The 15,918-nt window shown below is 35.9% G+C and overlaps 1 protein-coding gene across 5 annotated transcripts in view; it reads left to right on the forward strand.

The window, feature by feature from the left end:
• The window catches only part of LOC148820173 (KH domain-containing RNA-binding protein QKI), a 127,582-nt gene that overhangs the window by 69,007 nt on the left and 42,657 nt on the right, over positions 1-15,918 (forward strand). For all 5 annotated transcript variants that reach the window (XM_088933745.1, XM_088933743.1, XM_088933746.1 and 2 more), the window contains exon 4: positions 12,716-12,859. In XM_088933745.1, coding sequence (XP_088789871.1) covers positions 12,716-12,859 — 144 coding nt within the window. The remainder of the gene's footprint in view (positions 1-12,715; positions 12,860-15,918) is intronic.

Raw genomic sequence — 15,918 nt, forward strand, 5'->3', positions numbered from 1 at the left:
ATACATCCAAGACTCTGAGAACATAATCACGTTCCAGTGTGACCTGGACAGCACAGCAGTCAGTGAGGTTGGTGAGTATGCGCCTGGACGACAGCCATAGTTTCAGTGGGATATGGTGCAATAGTTAGATGTCAGGAAGAGCGAGTCACACAGTGGAAGAGAGTTGTGTTGATAAGATTTAGCCAGGAAAGCATAAATCAGAGGCAGCAGCTGGCAAGGCACTGTAGGCATGCGTTACCATATAGAGTACATTTAGTTAACCACTGTAGGCATGTATTTTCTTACATTTAGGTAATTTCAAGAATACCTGAATTGTGCAATAGGGTACTTCTTGTCTAGAATGAGTTTGTTGATCTAGTTAAAAAACCTAGAAAAAGTAGGAAAGTATTTAACAGCGTACCTTTGATCTCGGGAAGGGATTATTTAACTATTTCTGTATCACCATGACATGACATCATAAAGTTTCATTATCCTTTCTAAGATATTGATGTTCACTTTTCATTCTTAACAGTACAGTAAATCATTGTTCGATCTCTGCACTCTTCTCTCACGTTTGATTCTTTGAGAACCCACAGTGCAATGTGTAATTATTCTCTACCTTTAAAATCGGAGCAGCTACTGTAGATGTTCTATGCTGCTGAATTATCTAAAAGCACTATAGTAGTCCAAATAGCTATACATTACACCCCTCCTTGCATTTAGTTATGGATTGTTGAAGTAGATTTTACATAAGTAGTGCATAAATCAGTGCATAATAGTACATAAATCATGGTGGGTGATTGACTGTAAAATTAATAATGAAATGTACACATTCAGCAAAGCAGAATAAAATGCAAGCTTTCTTTGCATGTACCCTGTGCATAACATAAAGTTTTGCTTTACCTTTGCTTCTGAAAGGTAACTCTAGAAGCCTCTTTGCCAAAAAATGGTGAATGTTTATTGCAAAACCAGAGTGGATTAATCAAGAAAATAAAGTGGTGTATCTACTGTACAGTACAATAGCTCGGTAATGAAATTAACCATGCATAGTGGGCGAAATATGTGCATATTGATTGCTTTAAATCTTCTGTACTTATGGCAGAAAATGTTATCACAATTTAGATGTCTGATTGCTACATAATTAAAACTAATTAAATTGTATTTGGTGGGGGGGAGGGGGATAAAGTCGTAGAAAGCCAGGTGTCTTTTGTGTTTTCTGTTTTTGGGATAGTTATCATAAAATAATCATAAAATAGTTATACGATAGAATTTTGCATTGTAATGTTTTGTGTTTTAATTACAGACATCTCACTGAGCAGTAAATTAATGCCTATGTAATAAAGGAATGAATGTGACCCTCAAACGTCAGTTTTGTTTAGCAGTAGGAGAACCCTGGTGTTCAGGGAACTTTGTGCCGCTGTGTGTAACAGTGATAAGGACTGTGGCAGAAAAGCTGTTAATTACCTGTTTTATTTGATATGCAAAGTAATGGTGCTGCACTAGTCCTCTCACCAGTGAAAGTACTCCATTAAAACCAATACAAAATAGTGATAATGCTTCTCATTTATCGGATAAACTGGAAAGAAGTGATCTGAAGAAAATATAACAGGATATTTCCGAAGACTGAGCCAATTAAAATTTGTTTCCTTTTAAAATTTGTTTCCAGCCATGAGGCTGTTAGTACACGGATCAGTGCAGGGTGCGCCTACTAACTCATCTGTGTATCACTCCCAACCTTTGTAAAAGGATAAACATTGGTATCAAAAAGGGCATTCGGTTCCTGACTGTCAATTCTCAGAAAGTCATTCATGGGTGTTCAGATTTTAAAAAAAAGTTGCTCCATACCAGCGAATGCTGTTACAGGATTTGTCTTCACTTCAGAAACCTACTGATCTGTTTCAAAGGAACAGCTCTCTTGTAATATTCCAGTCGAGTGACTGTGTTGTGAATTACGTGTCATTTTGTCATCTTCCACTGAACCTAGCACCTTTTAACCCCTCTTAGTGACAATTTCCTTTTAATCTTTCAACTTCACAAAATTTTGTCTGAAAATGAAATAAATATGTACTGTAAACTTTGCATGGATTTGAAGTGTTAGTCTGGAGAAAGATGTCCATGCAGCTAAAAAAAACATTAGGAAGTGCTCTTAGTGCTGAGTTCCTTAAAGATGAAAAAAACTTCTCAAAGTAATGGTTGTTAAAAATATATAAAATAGTTCAAAGCTCTTCACCTTATAAATGGCTTTAAACGCAAGCATTTCTATTCACCTTCTCTAGGTGAATCTTTGCTTCTTCTGGTAGGACAGGGTCTTTTAAAAATATGTAAAGGGAAAATGTGTGCATGCCAGTCACTTCTTAAAAAACAAACTGTCTAAAGAGTCTAAATTCAGACTCTGTATATTACCATTTAGCTTAGATGCAATTCCCTCTGATTGGTTTTTCTAGATGTTTGAAAGTAACAATGCATGCACCTTCATGTGCGAGTTAGAAGATCTTTGGAGTTGACAGCACATATAAGATAATATGAATATGATTCTACAGTATATTAATATGAAGCTAGGCTGTTAATCTTCCCCAAGTTGTTAAAGGTGGCAGCAATATTTTTTATCTGATAGTTTGATTATGCTTTTTAAACACGTCCTGGAAGTTTTATTCATAATTTGTAAGGTAAATATACGTTTTTGGTATGACAGCCACTTGAAATTTCCCAATAACGTTTACCAGTGTAGGAGCAGGATGATGATGTCATCATATTCCAGCAATCCATGGAAACAAATATTGTATTAGATTAAATACACTATAAACATAAGGTGCAGACTGATACAAAGATATTTAATTATTTAGTAAGGTTGAGATTATGGATAATGAATGGTGGCTGGAAAAACACTGAGACAAGCACTGTCTGTGAGTTATCCGCGCAATGCTGTTCATCCCTGCTTGCAACCAGTACACGCAGCATATATTCTCTCGAACAGTCCTCCACGCTGTCTGTCGCAACAAACTCAAAACAAGCAAATTAAGGGAGTGCAAATACAAAACTACCTCTACAATATATCAAAATGCCATATTAGTTCTACAATCTGTTATCTGTTTCTTTTCAGCAAGCATCACAAATGACTAGAAGAAAATGTCCATGAGCATTTTTACATTAAATGATGCGTGTAAAATGTTCTGATTTTTTTTTCCATTTTGGAATCATTTGAAGAGAATTGAGAAAAAATGTGACAGATTCTGCAACTGGAAACACTTCAATCATTGTAGACTTCAGCAAATAGTTGTGTATACCTACTGTATGATTATTATAACTTTTATATAATTTGTATTGTATATTATTTGTATTGAACATTGCTGGGCTACTTGCATTTGATGCAGCCAGTAGTCTACAGTAGGTACTTTTCAACATTTTAATACATGTTGTACTTTCAGTAGCCAACTGAGTTGCTGCTTAGATGAATGTGTAAGAGTGGGGATCTGATTCAGCGTGAGGGCTACACTCCCATCTCTCAGCCAGAATGGGACTGTTTTTCTTTGAGTGCTAATATGATGAAGAAGCACACTCTCTTGGTGTTATCTTATATCATAGTCAGTCAGCGGTAGAGCAGCATAGTGCTGTGTTTTTTCTTTGCAGTGTTTCATAACTTGGCTTCATTACAGTTTTTAGCCTCAATGGACAGCAAAAGCTTTTTAACCATTTGTAAAATGTAAACTTGTACCAGGTGTTCTTATTCAGATGACATCTGATACAATGACTAGTGCTGGATGCATGCATATGGGGTCATAGTGTTAGCTTATGCTTTTGGTAATTGCATGCCTGAAGAAAGTTCCGTGGCAGAAAGTTATTTTTTCTTTTTACCTTTCAGCACAGAATTAACCTCTGCTTGTTCTTCTGTAGCTTCCCACTCTTGACCTCTAATGATTATCTCTTCCTCTTATTCCGCATAGGAATTTGGGGGTTAAATAGTTGTATCAGTTCAGAATTATTTTCATCAAGCCGAAAGATATGATTATAATAAAATGCTATATTATCTATGCCTCTGTTTCCCTAGAAGCCAGTTTCGTCATTCATGTAGTCCTAGTTTTAGTACAAGTGCTAGTATCCTCCAGATAAACATCAGGCCCCATGCTTTTATTTATACTGAATAAATATAACAAGAAATAAACAAGCAATCACAGGGAAGAAGAAAAATGTTAATGTATGAAATGATAAGCAAGAGCAAATTATTCTAATGACTCCCTGGTGCAGTGTGTGTGACTGACAGTGATCCTGGCAGGAGAGCAGTGGAGTCTTGCCCTGGTCTGAGGTCAAGAGCCAGGGACAGTCGGTGTCAGGGAGTTTTCAATAGCTCCTCAACGCAAGAGCTGCTTTGTACACATTTAGTAATTAAACCACTCCCACAGAACTGCACAAATACCTTTTTAGTATTTTAGTATGCAAAGAAGCAATTTTGACCACACATCAGCTTTTAAGTACATACAGTATGTAGTTTTGCATGGCTATTTATTAACCCACTTGGGTGATTACCGCAACCTTCGTATTAGGACAGGAGAATGAGTGTGATACAAAGTGCTTTCCTCTGGAACCTCCCCAACAGATCCACTTGCCATTTGATATGCTGCAGGTCAGAACGTGGCTTAGAAAAGAATTGGTATTGATTGGAGCACAGGTCTGCAAGCCCCCAGGAGCCTGGCAAATCCCAGGGGACTTGCTTGGGAATCTGAGGATAACCTGACTGAATCAAACCCAAGTAGCCAGAGTGCTGCTTGACCGGTTGCACATGTCTGTTTGGGCAATACTGATTCAGATGGTATAATTCAGATTCAGACCCGTGATGTCTGAACTACACTGGCTGTCTTTATTGGTTGGCCTACAGAGCCCCTTGCATATCTATTTTGTTACAGTCGATCATTTAAATTCACAGAGAGTTGAATCTGGTGCCAAATCTCATTCACAAGCAGTTTTGAGAAAAGTTTCTTTCCTTTCCGGCAGTGTACTTGAATGCAATTCAAGTTCAGTAAAAATATGTAATGTAATGATAAATGGCAAATAGCTTTGACAGCATTTCTTCCCAGTTTCTTTAATGTCAAGTCATTTTGAAAATAATCAAAGAGTAAAGAAGTACTGTATGCAGAACATTACTGTGTGTGTTATGCCCCATTGGGCTAATTCATTATTTCCTTAAGCTTTTATTCCTTTTCTAACTGAGTGTGAATCTTTGGAGCCGTCAATCTCATTCTCAAGACAAAAAGTAAGTAGCATTGCTGAGGAAGTACATGGGGAATACAGCCATCACAACTCAAATGTGTTTGTGGTGCTGGTTTATGTATCAGAAGCAGGTACTGTACATCTAGGTTTTACAGTAGGTCTACTTCTCAGTGACTGGCCGGCTTAGTAATGTGAATTTACCCAAATGGTTTAAGAGGACCTTCTTAATTTCCTCTTTGTTAAATCTCATTGATGAGCAGGGAGGTTAAGTTCCTGCTGAGTAAGAGAACAGCTTTTCTAATTATTGCCTAAAAGGAAATGGTTAAAGCAGCTGTATCCCCTCTCTGGTCTTAAAGAAGTCTGCCCCTGTAAGAGAGGCAGTGGGTGGTGGTCAGGCCTGTGAACATCCCAGAGCTGTTTGTAAGTAGTGGGGGAAAAGGTTAATAGTCATAGGCCTACCATAGAGGCCAGCTCCTTCTCTACATATGAACTCTGACCACAACACTTAACTGTCCCGGCCATGAGTGTTTCACTGGGAGCTGCTTTCAGCTGGTCTAGTAACGGGTTTGCTGTAGCTTCTCTATGAAAGCCTTGAAATATCTATGGCTAGGAAATAAAAAAATGAATCTCCATTACCAAGATGTGATTGTGGGTTTTTTATGATGTGGTCCAGCAGCAGCCTGGAAAAAACATTGTTTGCACATGTCATTATGGTCTGAGTGTTTAAGTTTGGCAGTAGACATATCTGACCGTTGCAAAAAAAAACAGATATATTATTCTACTTCTTCCAGTATTGTTACTGTTCAAATGCTTTATTTGGACACTTTAGGATAACTTAGCAGTGTGTCTTCTGGAATCAGGGATCTGTTAGTTTCCAGAGGTCTCATCACTAAAAGTAATTTCAGGATTCTCTCATCAGATCAGTGAAACACCCTTGATCCTGGATTCCCACAGAATTTCTTACCTGTGTTGTTATTGGCACCTGACCTGTTACAGTGACAGCACATATTAGAACTATTGATTGAAAAGATGTTGTGCTGAAATAACATTTTAAGTACTTGAAAACATCCATGGAACCTTCTTAATTTGCATGCAGAGACCTTCAAATCTTTTACAAATCTTTTCTCATTTAGGAAAAATTGTTGATGGTAAGTGTTGCAAAAATGCAGAGAATAGAAGTTTTAATAATGTTTCTGTTTTTATGTAACCATCTGGGCTATGTGACATGTGTGCATATATTTGCTTCTCGAGAGATTTTTGCTGACAAATTCCTTTCAGGAACTGGCTTGTCATATTTTGAGCAGTGTAGTTCCCAGAGCTAAATGGTACTGGGGATTAACAGCTTTCAGTACTGGGGTATTAATGATTTTTTTTCTTAACAGTCCATATGGTTTGTGGGAATGAGAAATCAAACATGCCTTCCTGTTTCTTCTTATAGTAACAGCCTAGTACTAAGTTTTTTTAGGCAGTGGGTTTTTGCTTCAAGCTTGATTATGTATTAATAAAACTGATGTGATAAAGGCTTCTTAAATACTGAGTAAAAATAATGTTTTTGATGGTTAAAGTATTATATTCTTGTTTTTGCTTTGTAGCAACCCACACGTAGGGATTGAATAGATCAAAGACTTCACTGTTTCTAATAGGAGGGGGTGGTTTCAGATATATTACATTTCTCCAGAGGTGCCATCAGTCAAAAGAAAGCAAATGAGAAGTGGAAGATCATAAATTCTCTGTTTCATTTAAATGTTTTTTATCCAGTTATCAAAATGTATAATCGTATGTCACGGTTTTGTAATGAAGAAAAAAACAAGTGATGTGTTTAATAACAAGTAGTTTTTTTTATTATAGTTATGCTTTGCAGTGCTATTATTTAAATATGTTAGATATTTAAGTAATATGCACTGTTATCTCTTAAGGGGATGGGATAAGGAATCTAGCAGATAAAGAGTTTCAGAAAATATTTTGTTTTTGTTCAGAAAAGTTTTTTTTGTACTGTATGTCCACGTCAACACCTTCCTAAAGAACAAACGCATCACTAGTACCTGCCAGTGTTATCTGTTCCCATCAGGACAGATAGACTTCTGGAAATAACAGATGTTGCTGATTCTCAGGTCCCAGGACTACATTCTAAAATTGTAAAATACAATTGAAAACGTATACGTATACAGCAAGCATTAATCTCAGTCTCTACCATGATGCATGGTTTACAGTAAAAGCTAACAAGGTGTGTCATGGATAGCATTTATTCTTGGAACACATACTTTTTTGGTATCAACAATTATTGGTATCCATCATTGGATTTATTGGCAATAATAAGTACAGTATTACAATTAGCTTGATTGCAAATAACAGTTTTAAGACTCCTTAAAATTAAAAAACAAACTTGGTATTACTGTACTCTTGAAAAAGGTTTGATAAGCTTTTAAAATGTCCTATCTTTAAAATAATTAGGTTTGATGGTTTTAATGAGCAAAGCAGCATGAACAAAGTCTTTGTTTTATGTAGAATAGTTTTTCTTTCTTATAAATGCAAATCTCTTAAGTGTTTCCTGTTATCTGCTATAATAGCTCTAAATTATTCTTGGGTTTTTATGACAAATTCAATTAAGATGTCTTAAGGGCAATTTTGTTGTACACAAGTATGAAAATTACAGAATGGGTTTTTTTTTACATGATTTTGAGTAAGAAAAACAAGGAAGTTGCTTTTTCAATCTAACTTTCAGTTTCTTGTTTTGCATCTGGTACAAGTATTAAAACCCTGTGCTGTTTATACAGGCTCATATTTTCATTTAAAGGTATTTAGTAGATTTATATACTGTATACGGTATATATTATTATGAAGGTCGGAATTTTGTTCTGATTAACATTCCCTGATAATCTCAACCTCATCAGATACAGTATCTATAGTATTAGACTGACAGCCTTTGTTCTTGACTGAGACAGAGCAAATAATTCCATCTGAAGCAGATACAGTATGTAGCAGGTACTGTAGTACATTCTACTTGTAGAAAGATAACATCTTAAAGCCTACCTGCTGCTTATTCAGAAGTATTCTGAAGTACACTTTTCACTGCTAGAGAAGCTTGTTAAATTTAACACATTGCTAATTTCACTCTAACTTCTTGATTTATTCTTATTATTTCCTTCCGTTCTGATAACACAGGGATCTCCTGCATTCATGAAGCACAGAGCTGTTTGTGGAACAAAACCAGTGAAACTGGTACAAAGGAGATGTGGCATAGAAAAAAGATACTTGTCACATTCCCCTTTTTTCAAATAAAAATCCCAGGTGGAAATTAGGCATTTTTAAAGAAACAAGATAGATTCCCTTTGTTGTACCTCTGTCCTTTTATAGTATGTAGGAAATTATTATGATAAAATGGAAAATTAATGTTATTTGTAATAAAAAAATTCCCTTGGCTTTAAAATACTTGTGTGTAAAAGAGAGAGTAAGAAATGTATGAGTTTTATGGTAATTTTTTATTTTTCCGAGTTTGTCGCAATGTTCAGTTGAGCCTGGCTGGTCCTTACTGTATTTACAAAGGCAAAAATGTCCTTGACCCATTGAAGGGAAATTTTTATCTTGGGTAGTAAGTGTGATTGAAATCAAAGATACTGTTAATCGTATCCAAATGTATTTTTAGTAGTGTATTGATGTCACAGCTGAAATCCTTTAAAATGTTGTCTTGTGTGCAGAGTGATTTATTCCTGGCTGCTTTAAGATGACATTTTGCGTTTCAACTGCTCAGAGTGGAAGTGGCCAACAGGCATTAGTTTTTGTCAATTTTCCTAATGGTATTGATTGATTATAATAGTGTAGGAAAATTACCTTAGTATTGATCAGCAGAATGCATTATTAACTCTATTTGAGTAAAGGGTTTGCATATGACAAGATGCAAAAGATTAACAAGATCTGTTTGTGTTTGCATTTTTAAATGAAAATTTCCAGCCTAGACTCTAAATTATTTTTTTCTTCTATGAGTCGTTGTAAAGATAGTTTATTTGAAGTGACCAACCCACTGTTAAGGATTGGTCAACTTGTTCTGCATCACTATTCACTTTTTTATAGTTAATTAGTGGTTCGTTGCTTTATTAGTTTAATTACCTAACCAAGACGAATTTAATATGTGCCACAAATTATTTAAACAATACACAAAGACAACCTGTTTGTCTGAATCCTAAAACTCTGTCTCTTAACATTAAGGCATATTTAAAAGTTATAATGAAATGGAAGTCCGAAGAATATACTAATGCACTGCTTTAAACGTCATGATTTGCTCTTAAAGTGTTTCAGTCCTTTAGGAAATACAGTAGTTTGACGATATGAGCAGGAGATATCAGACATTTTACATGGGATACTGTAATAACATTTCTGCAAATTATAGGCATTTCTTGCATATTAATTAACAAATATACAATATGTTTATTATGGAGCTTTGCAGACAAAGACTTTTGTGAAAGACCATGTTCACTTAAAATGAGAGGTAAATTTAGAATGCATAATGCATAATATGGAGAAGCCAAATGGCATTTATGACTAACTTTGTGGCTGCTGTTAAAAATGTTACTAATAAATAGAAGTGCAATGTGATTCTTTAGTAAACACTTAGAATATGAACTCTATTCAAAGGTGACTTAAGTGCTTTCGGTTTTGCCTGCATGCTGGGTTTATTCATGTATTATTTCCCACAGTTCTCTGCCTGGGTAGTCACCATCAGGTGCACAGTGGGAGAAGAACTTGCAGATAATGTGCTCTATGAGAGATGCAGTTATAGCAGTTCATCAGCGGGGGTTAGGATAATCAGTGTGTCATGATGCTTCAAGTTACAGCTCTCCTTGTGTTGTTCAAACAAATAATTAGTGCTTTATTGTAAATCTTTCTTAGCAAGGCAGTAGCTCATGTTCCATTTTATGTCTAATTATAAAAAAATCTCATTCTTTGTTTCATTAACTGTTGGAGTTGCATTTTGTGATGATCATTACTATAATTACAGCTATTTTATATGTCACCTAGACTGTGATGGATATGATGGTTTATATAATGCACAGCTCTTCCACCACTAGAATGTGTTCTTTGCAGCTTCAACCAACAATTTAAGTAGTAGAAAAACATTGCCAGCATTTCAGTTGGATTGAATCACTTCATTTAGTTTATCAATACCAGTATTGTCATTATGACCATTTTTACAGTATTTTTGAACTAATATCCTAATATGTTTAGGTAAAACATTGATGTAGTACACAATTAATCAAACATTCACAATGAACATGACAATTAACAAAACTTGAAAACAAACTGAACATTAATTATTTTTAAGGTATTGCTTTGAAAATATTCAAGTACATAGGAGTCCATTTACATAATCATTACAGTTTTTTAAAAAGAGTAAAGTTCAAACCGCTAGAAAAGCATTAAATGATTTTAAAGTTGAAATTTCCAAATCTGTGGGCAAACAGTTTTTGTACTCTACCTATAGGAAAGTGGAGCCTAGTAATGAACAGGGTTTTCTGCAGGTAGAACAGTTTCTTAGGTGCAGAAGTAACTGCTAGAGGTGTTATTGGAGAGGTCAGTGTGTTGACCTGAGCAAAGGTCTTCCGTGAGGAGATGAGGATTTAATAGGAGAAAAAGCTAAAGCAAATACCAAAAAATGTAAGTGAAAAGAAGATGATGGGAGGATCCCTAGAGGGAACTTTGCTTCAGTTTTGAACTTTGCCTATTAAATCTTACATATAGTTTTTCCAGTTGAATAGGTTTGGACCAGTGCCCAGCATATAAATGTGGGGCCTTTTAAATACAGCCCCCTTTCTTTCCATTGAAATTTGTTTAGTGCTTTTCAGGCATCTTTCTTAAAAGCATTTTTTTCTCCATTTTTATTTTGTATTTATTCAATTTTACTTTTAGATGTGTGCATTCTCTAAAAGTGCTGCCATTTGATGTTTTAAGATCACAGAGAAAAGAGTTCGGTTTGAGGAAATGAAACTCGGCACAGCTCTGCATAGAGACAGAAGAAAAGGTTTTTATGCCTGTCGGTCCAGCACAGCTGTAAAACCTAGAAACGGTGTGGGAAAGAGTGAGAAGACATTGTTCAGAGTTGGACACATTAGAGTACAAAGAAGAGATGCAGAGTTTGTCTTGTGTTTGCAGTCCTATTCAGCCATATCAGTCTTTGTCATGTCTCTCTGCAACCTGTTGTTTCACTTGAATCTCTGCTACTCCCAAGTGTGGGCTGCTGTATTATCTTTCTGCACAACAGTCTGGATTTGAAACTCTACTCTTGAAAATTGAAAATGCAGCTTGTGTTCATTGCCTGTTAACTACATTTCTCCACAGTATATTCTGAATGCTGCATCTCACAAAATTAAGCTTATTTTTAATTTATGACAACAGTTTCTTTCCCCACACCCCACAACGTTTTTGAAGGCAAAAGTCGCTGGAGATACTGAAATTCTTTGGCCTGCACTAATATGTACAAGGAGTGTCTGGATACATAACTGTGAGGCTAGGTTGATCATTTTAGGACCTTCCTTTGAGAACTCGACTATAGGAAAAGAGCAGCATTACATCACAGCACTAGTGTTGACTTGCAGACTCCACAGGCGGTCTATAGAATGAAAAAGCAACGCAGCACTCTTGACACCCAGAAGCACAGCCCATTACTTTTCCCCAAGAATCCTGGGTAGCAATTGTTCAAAAATGATAATTAGTGTGTGTGGGTGTGATGGAAGCACAAATGAAGAAGCTTTCACACTGACAAGCTGAGTGAACCAAAAATCACTGAAAACATCTTTTGGCAGATACTTTTGTCCTAGATTAAATGGTAGCATAGTGCACACTTGCAGTTCCTGTTAGAATGTGGCGGAAAGAGTAACTGCTATTTGAAACATCATTTTAAAAATAACTTTGATGAAATAGTGACTTCTTTTAGACTTTTAAACATGAAGCAATGGACTGTTTTTGGTTTGAAGTTTTGTCATAGGAGGTTATTGAGCTCAAAACCAACAGTATTGCGAGTTGGTGTTCAGTAATAATGATCTGAGATTTTGCCTGTAACAAAGAAGTCAGCCTCAGATGTTCAAAAAAGAACTTTGAGCAACACCTTTGCCCTCAAGAAGATGATGAGGATGTGTTCCAGCTCATTCAGATCTCGACTTCACGTGGAGTCTCTTGTTTTCAATGGTTTATCAGGAGAGTCTGTCTATCATCCACTGTCTTGAGACCAAGCACTTTGCGCATCTCCTTTGTGATTTATTTTTTAGCCTCCACAGATGACACACTGAACCTTTACAACAATCAATCAGTTTTCTTTTATGGGAGGCTTTTTGCTTGGTGAGCACCACTTCAAATGGGCTTCACAATGAGTCATATTACAGTATACCAGAGTAAAAGAAATGAAAATGATAGAATGTATCGGAAAGTAAACAGCCTTTAAAAATGTACACGAGGACAAAGTAGTTTAATGTCCTGCATAACTGGTTAGATACTTCTTAATCTATTTTAGCCTAATTTATATTTGTCTTTTTCTTGACCATTTAAGGAAGAACAAAACCGAGGGAAGCCGAACTGGGAGCACCTAAACGAAGATCTACATGTATTAATCACTGTGGAAGATGCCCAGAACAGAGCTGAAATCAAACTGAAAAGGGCTGTAGAGGAAGTCAAAAAGCTGCTGGTGCCAGCCGTAAGTATTTTGGTTGTTTTACCCATTGACCCTGGAGCGGTTTTCATCTAGAACATGTGATGCAAAATGACTTTTTTTTTTTCTCAGTCATATTCGTATGTGGAAATTTGTTTTTAAAGTCTCCAAATTTCAGGAGACTGATTATCACATACAGTAGGTTCCCGGAGATAGTTTTGACCGTTATCTTGCAGCTGTTGTTTTTTCTAAGGTGCTGAACAATTTAATGGGAGTTCATAATGTTCAGGAGAAGGACAAGCTTATTGCTGTCTAGATGGGGAAACATTTTGGTCTTTAGACCATTATTTCCAAGGGTTTACCATGCTCACAGCCCTCCACCACCATCACTTTCACAGGCCTTTGGTTTATTATAGGGGTGTTCTGAATTCCTCATCAGTATGTCCAGGCAGTCGTCCATCAAATCAAGCAAGTTAAGGCAACTTTCAGTTTTACAGTCTTGCTTTATCTGAATCATTATTGGGGTTTGTCTGTATCTGCTGTACATGCTGTTAACTCATTCTTGGCAGTAGTGCTTTTGCCCCTTGGGATAAACAATTGATTGTTACAATATAAAGACCTTGAATAATTCTGGTACAGTATGTTATAAGTTTGAGAAATCTGGAATGATATACCATTAGACCACCATTAAGGGGCTGCACTCAATCACTTCTGTCATAAAGCATATGTAGGTCAACACTAAAAATAAGAATTATACTGTATGTGCTTGACAGTGTTAATAAAATATGCTTATAATTGTCTCTTGCAATCATGTGGTTTTATTTCTTTAAGAAATTATAAAGCCTGAATTCAAAATATAATTTTAAAATATAATGCAAAATCCTTTTAAACCTTAAGCAATGTTTACTTTTTACACTATCCTGAATTTCATGGAAGTCTTATTGAAATCTCTAAAGACAAATCTTTAAGAAAATGGATTCCTTACAGTCTCATTCCTGTTTCAGTCTCATGATTAATGGTAGGATTAGTTCAGTTAGTACAATGAAGAAATGTAATTCAATCTTATCGTATACAATAGTAAGGTACTTGACCACAGTATTGGTTGTTGTTTTATACATGCCCTGAATGCTGTGAATTGACACAGATTAAACTCCTTGAGCTTGTCCTGTCATACAAACCTGGTTGATTTGAAAGTCCATCTATTTAGGAGGAAAGAATGTTGGTCATTATTAAGTTTGCCTAATGCCTTGATCTGGTGTTTTAGCCATCAACATCAGTTTGTGACTTTGCTACAGTTTTTCCTATTTTTAAAATCAGGAATCGGTATGATGATGAAAGAATCAGGTGTCCCCCTTACTGTTCTCTTTGGAATAGGTCTGGACTCGATGAGATACAATCAGAATACCATAAATGATAGTATAAGCTTTTTTCTGTAATATTGCGGTAACTTGTTTATTGTTCTTTTCTTTGCAATTAAAGCAATTCAGTCAGTTTCTTAGTGGAAAAACAACAGAAAGACTACTGACATTGTTCCTGGTTCTCATTATATATTTCACAGCCGAAAATCATGTTGTTGGAAAGACAAAGCAGTATTAGCCAGTTTCTTGCTAGCTCACAGCGTATGAAATATGGTCCCTGTCACAAGTTACCGACTGAGTAGTGTGTCACCAACCTGGTAAATGACAGTGTTTAATCTTTCCTTGAGATGGAGTTTGGGATCATTTTCCCTGTATATAGCATACTGTACTCTAAGGGTGTGTGTACAAATGAAAGTCAATTTCTTCTGTCCAGCCAGCACTGCAATTTCTCTTCTGGTCGTGTTTAATTCATGTTAGCAACACTAAATTCAACATAACTCCAATTAAGATCGGCCAACACATGGCAGACTTAAAAGCAAGATGAAAATGTTTTCAAATTGTTATTGTTTACCTTAAGGGCAGATGTGTTACATAGATCAATAACAAAAGATGTGTCGCTCACTTAGTTTCTTTTCTGTTGGAAAGAAACGTTTTTGAGTATTCCCATGTGTCTTCAAAGTATAATATACAATGTAGTGCCTAAAAATAAAAAGCCTTGCTTTGCTTTGAATATGCATCTTGATAAAACTCGCTGTATCTGTAATTCATATTTCGCTCTGCATGTAGCCACAATTTCCTTTAAACATGTGAAACCGTAATTGGGATAGATCATTTTGAAAATAACCTATAATTAAGTCTAATTGACTGCTCAAACTTACTGTTTTGAGTGCAGGAATACTGTGTTAGTCTTGGTGTACAGGGAATTCTGCATTTGCACTACTGTACTGCATGTTAGGCGGGGAACAAAGTGCAGTTCATGTGTATCAGTGGTTCGACATCAGTGCTTCTTTACCAGGAACCGAGCAAGCTCAGGTGGAAGAACAGAACAGAAGGGTCATTCAGGGAACTGGACAGTTGGGAAATGCAGTTAAATGACACAATACAGAACAATTAAGGTTAGGAACAGAGTTTTATCACTGCTAGAGAAATTAGTTAAAAAGTAAAGAAACTCATTTACCTCTGTAAGGGTAGAGGGCAACTCTTATAGAGGTAAACTAGTAGTATCTACCTTACATGCGTGGTATTTTCAGGGCAAATAAATGTTAAAAAGATAATGTATCTATAAAGCCAACATGTTAAAGGTGAATATGTTTGACTATAGATTGAATAAGGCTTCTAATCAGTTAACCAAGGCATTTGTGCTATATGTACTGCACTTTAGTGGTGGATGAAATGAGTCTCCCTCTATGTATAAAGCACTTCGAGATCCTTTGGGATGAAAAACAGTATATTAATGTAAGGAATTACCATTCTCATTATTTATATCTTCCTGATTAAAAGTCCCACGTAAAGATTTTAAGAATTCTTGATTCTCTCGTTTTCTGAATTATAACCAAAGACAGCATCTTTCTCTTTATTAGAGTCCGGTTTTTAAAAATGAATACAACAGAGCAGCATTCTAAACCTTTTGCCCTTTAAAGCCAATTATCACTAATTGCAGTGTCCAGTGATCTTGTACGTTGCAACAGAATGTCAGCAGTTATTCCTTCAGGAGACAGAAGATCTGACACATTTAATTTAAAGCAG

This window comes from Atractosteus spatula, chromosome 15 (assembly GCF_055471065.1).
Source record: "Atractosteus spatula isolate fAtrSpa1 chromosome 15, fAtrSpa1.hap1, whole genome shotgun sequence".
NCBI lineage: Eukaryota > Metazoa > Chordata > Actinopteri > Semionotiformes > Lepisosteidae > Atractosteus > Atractosteus spatula.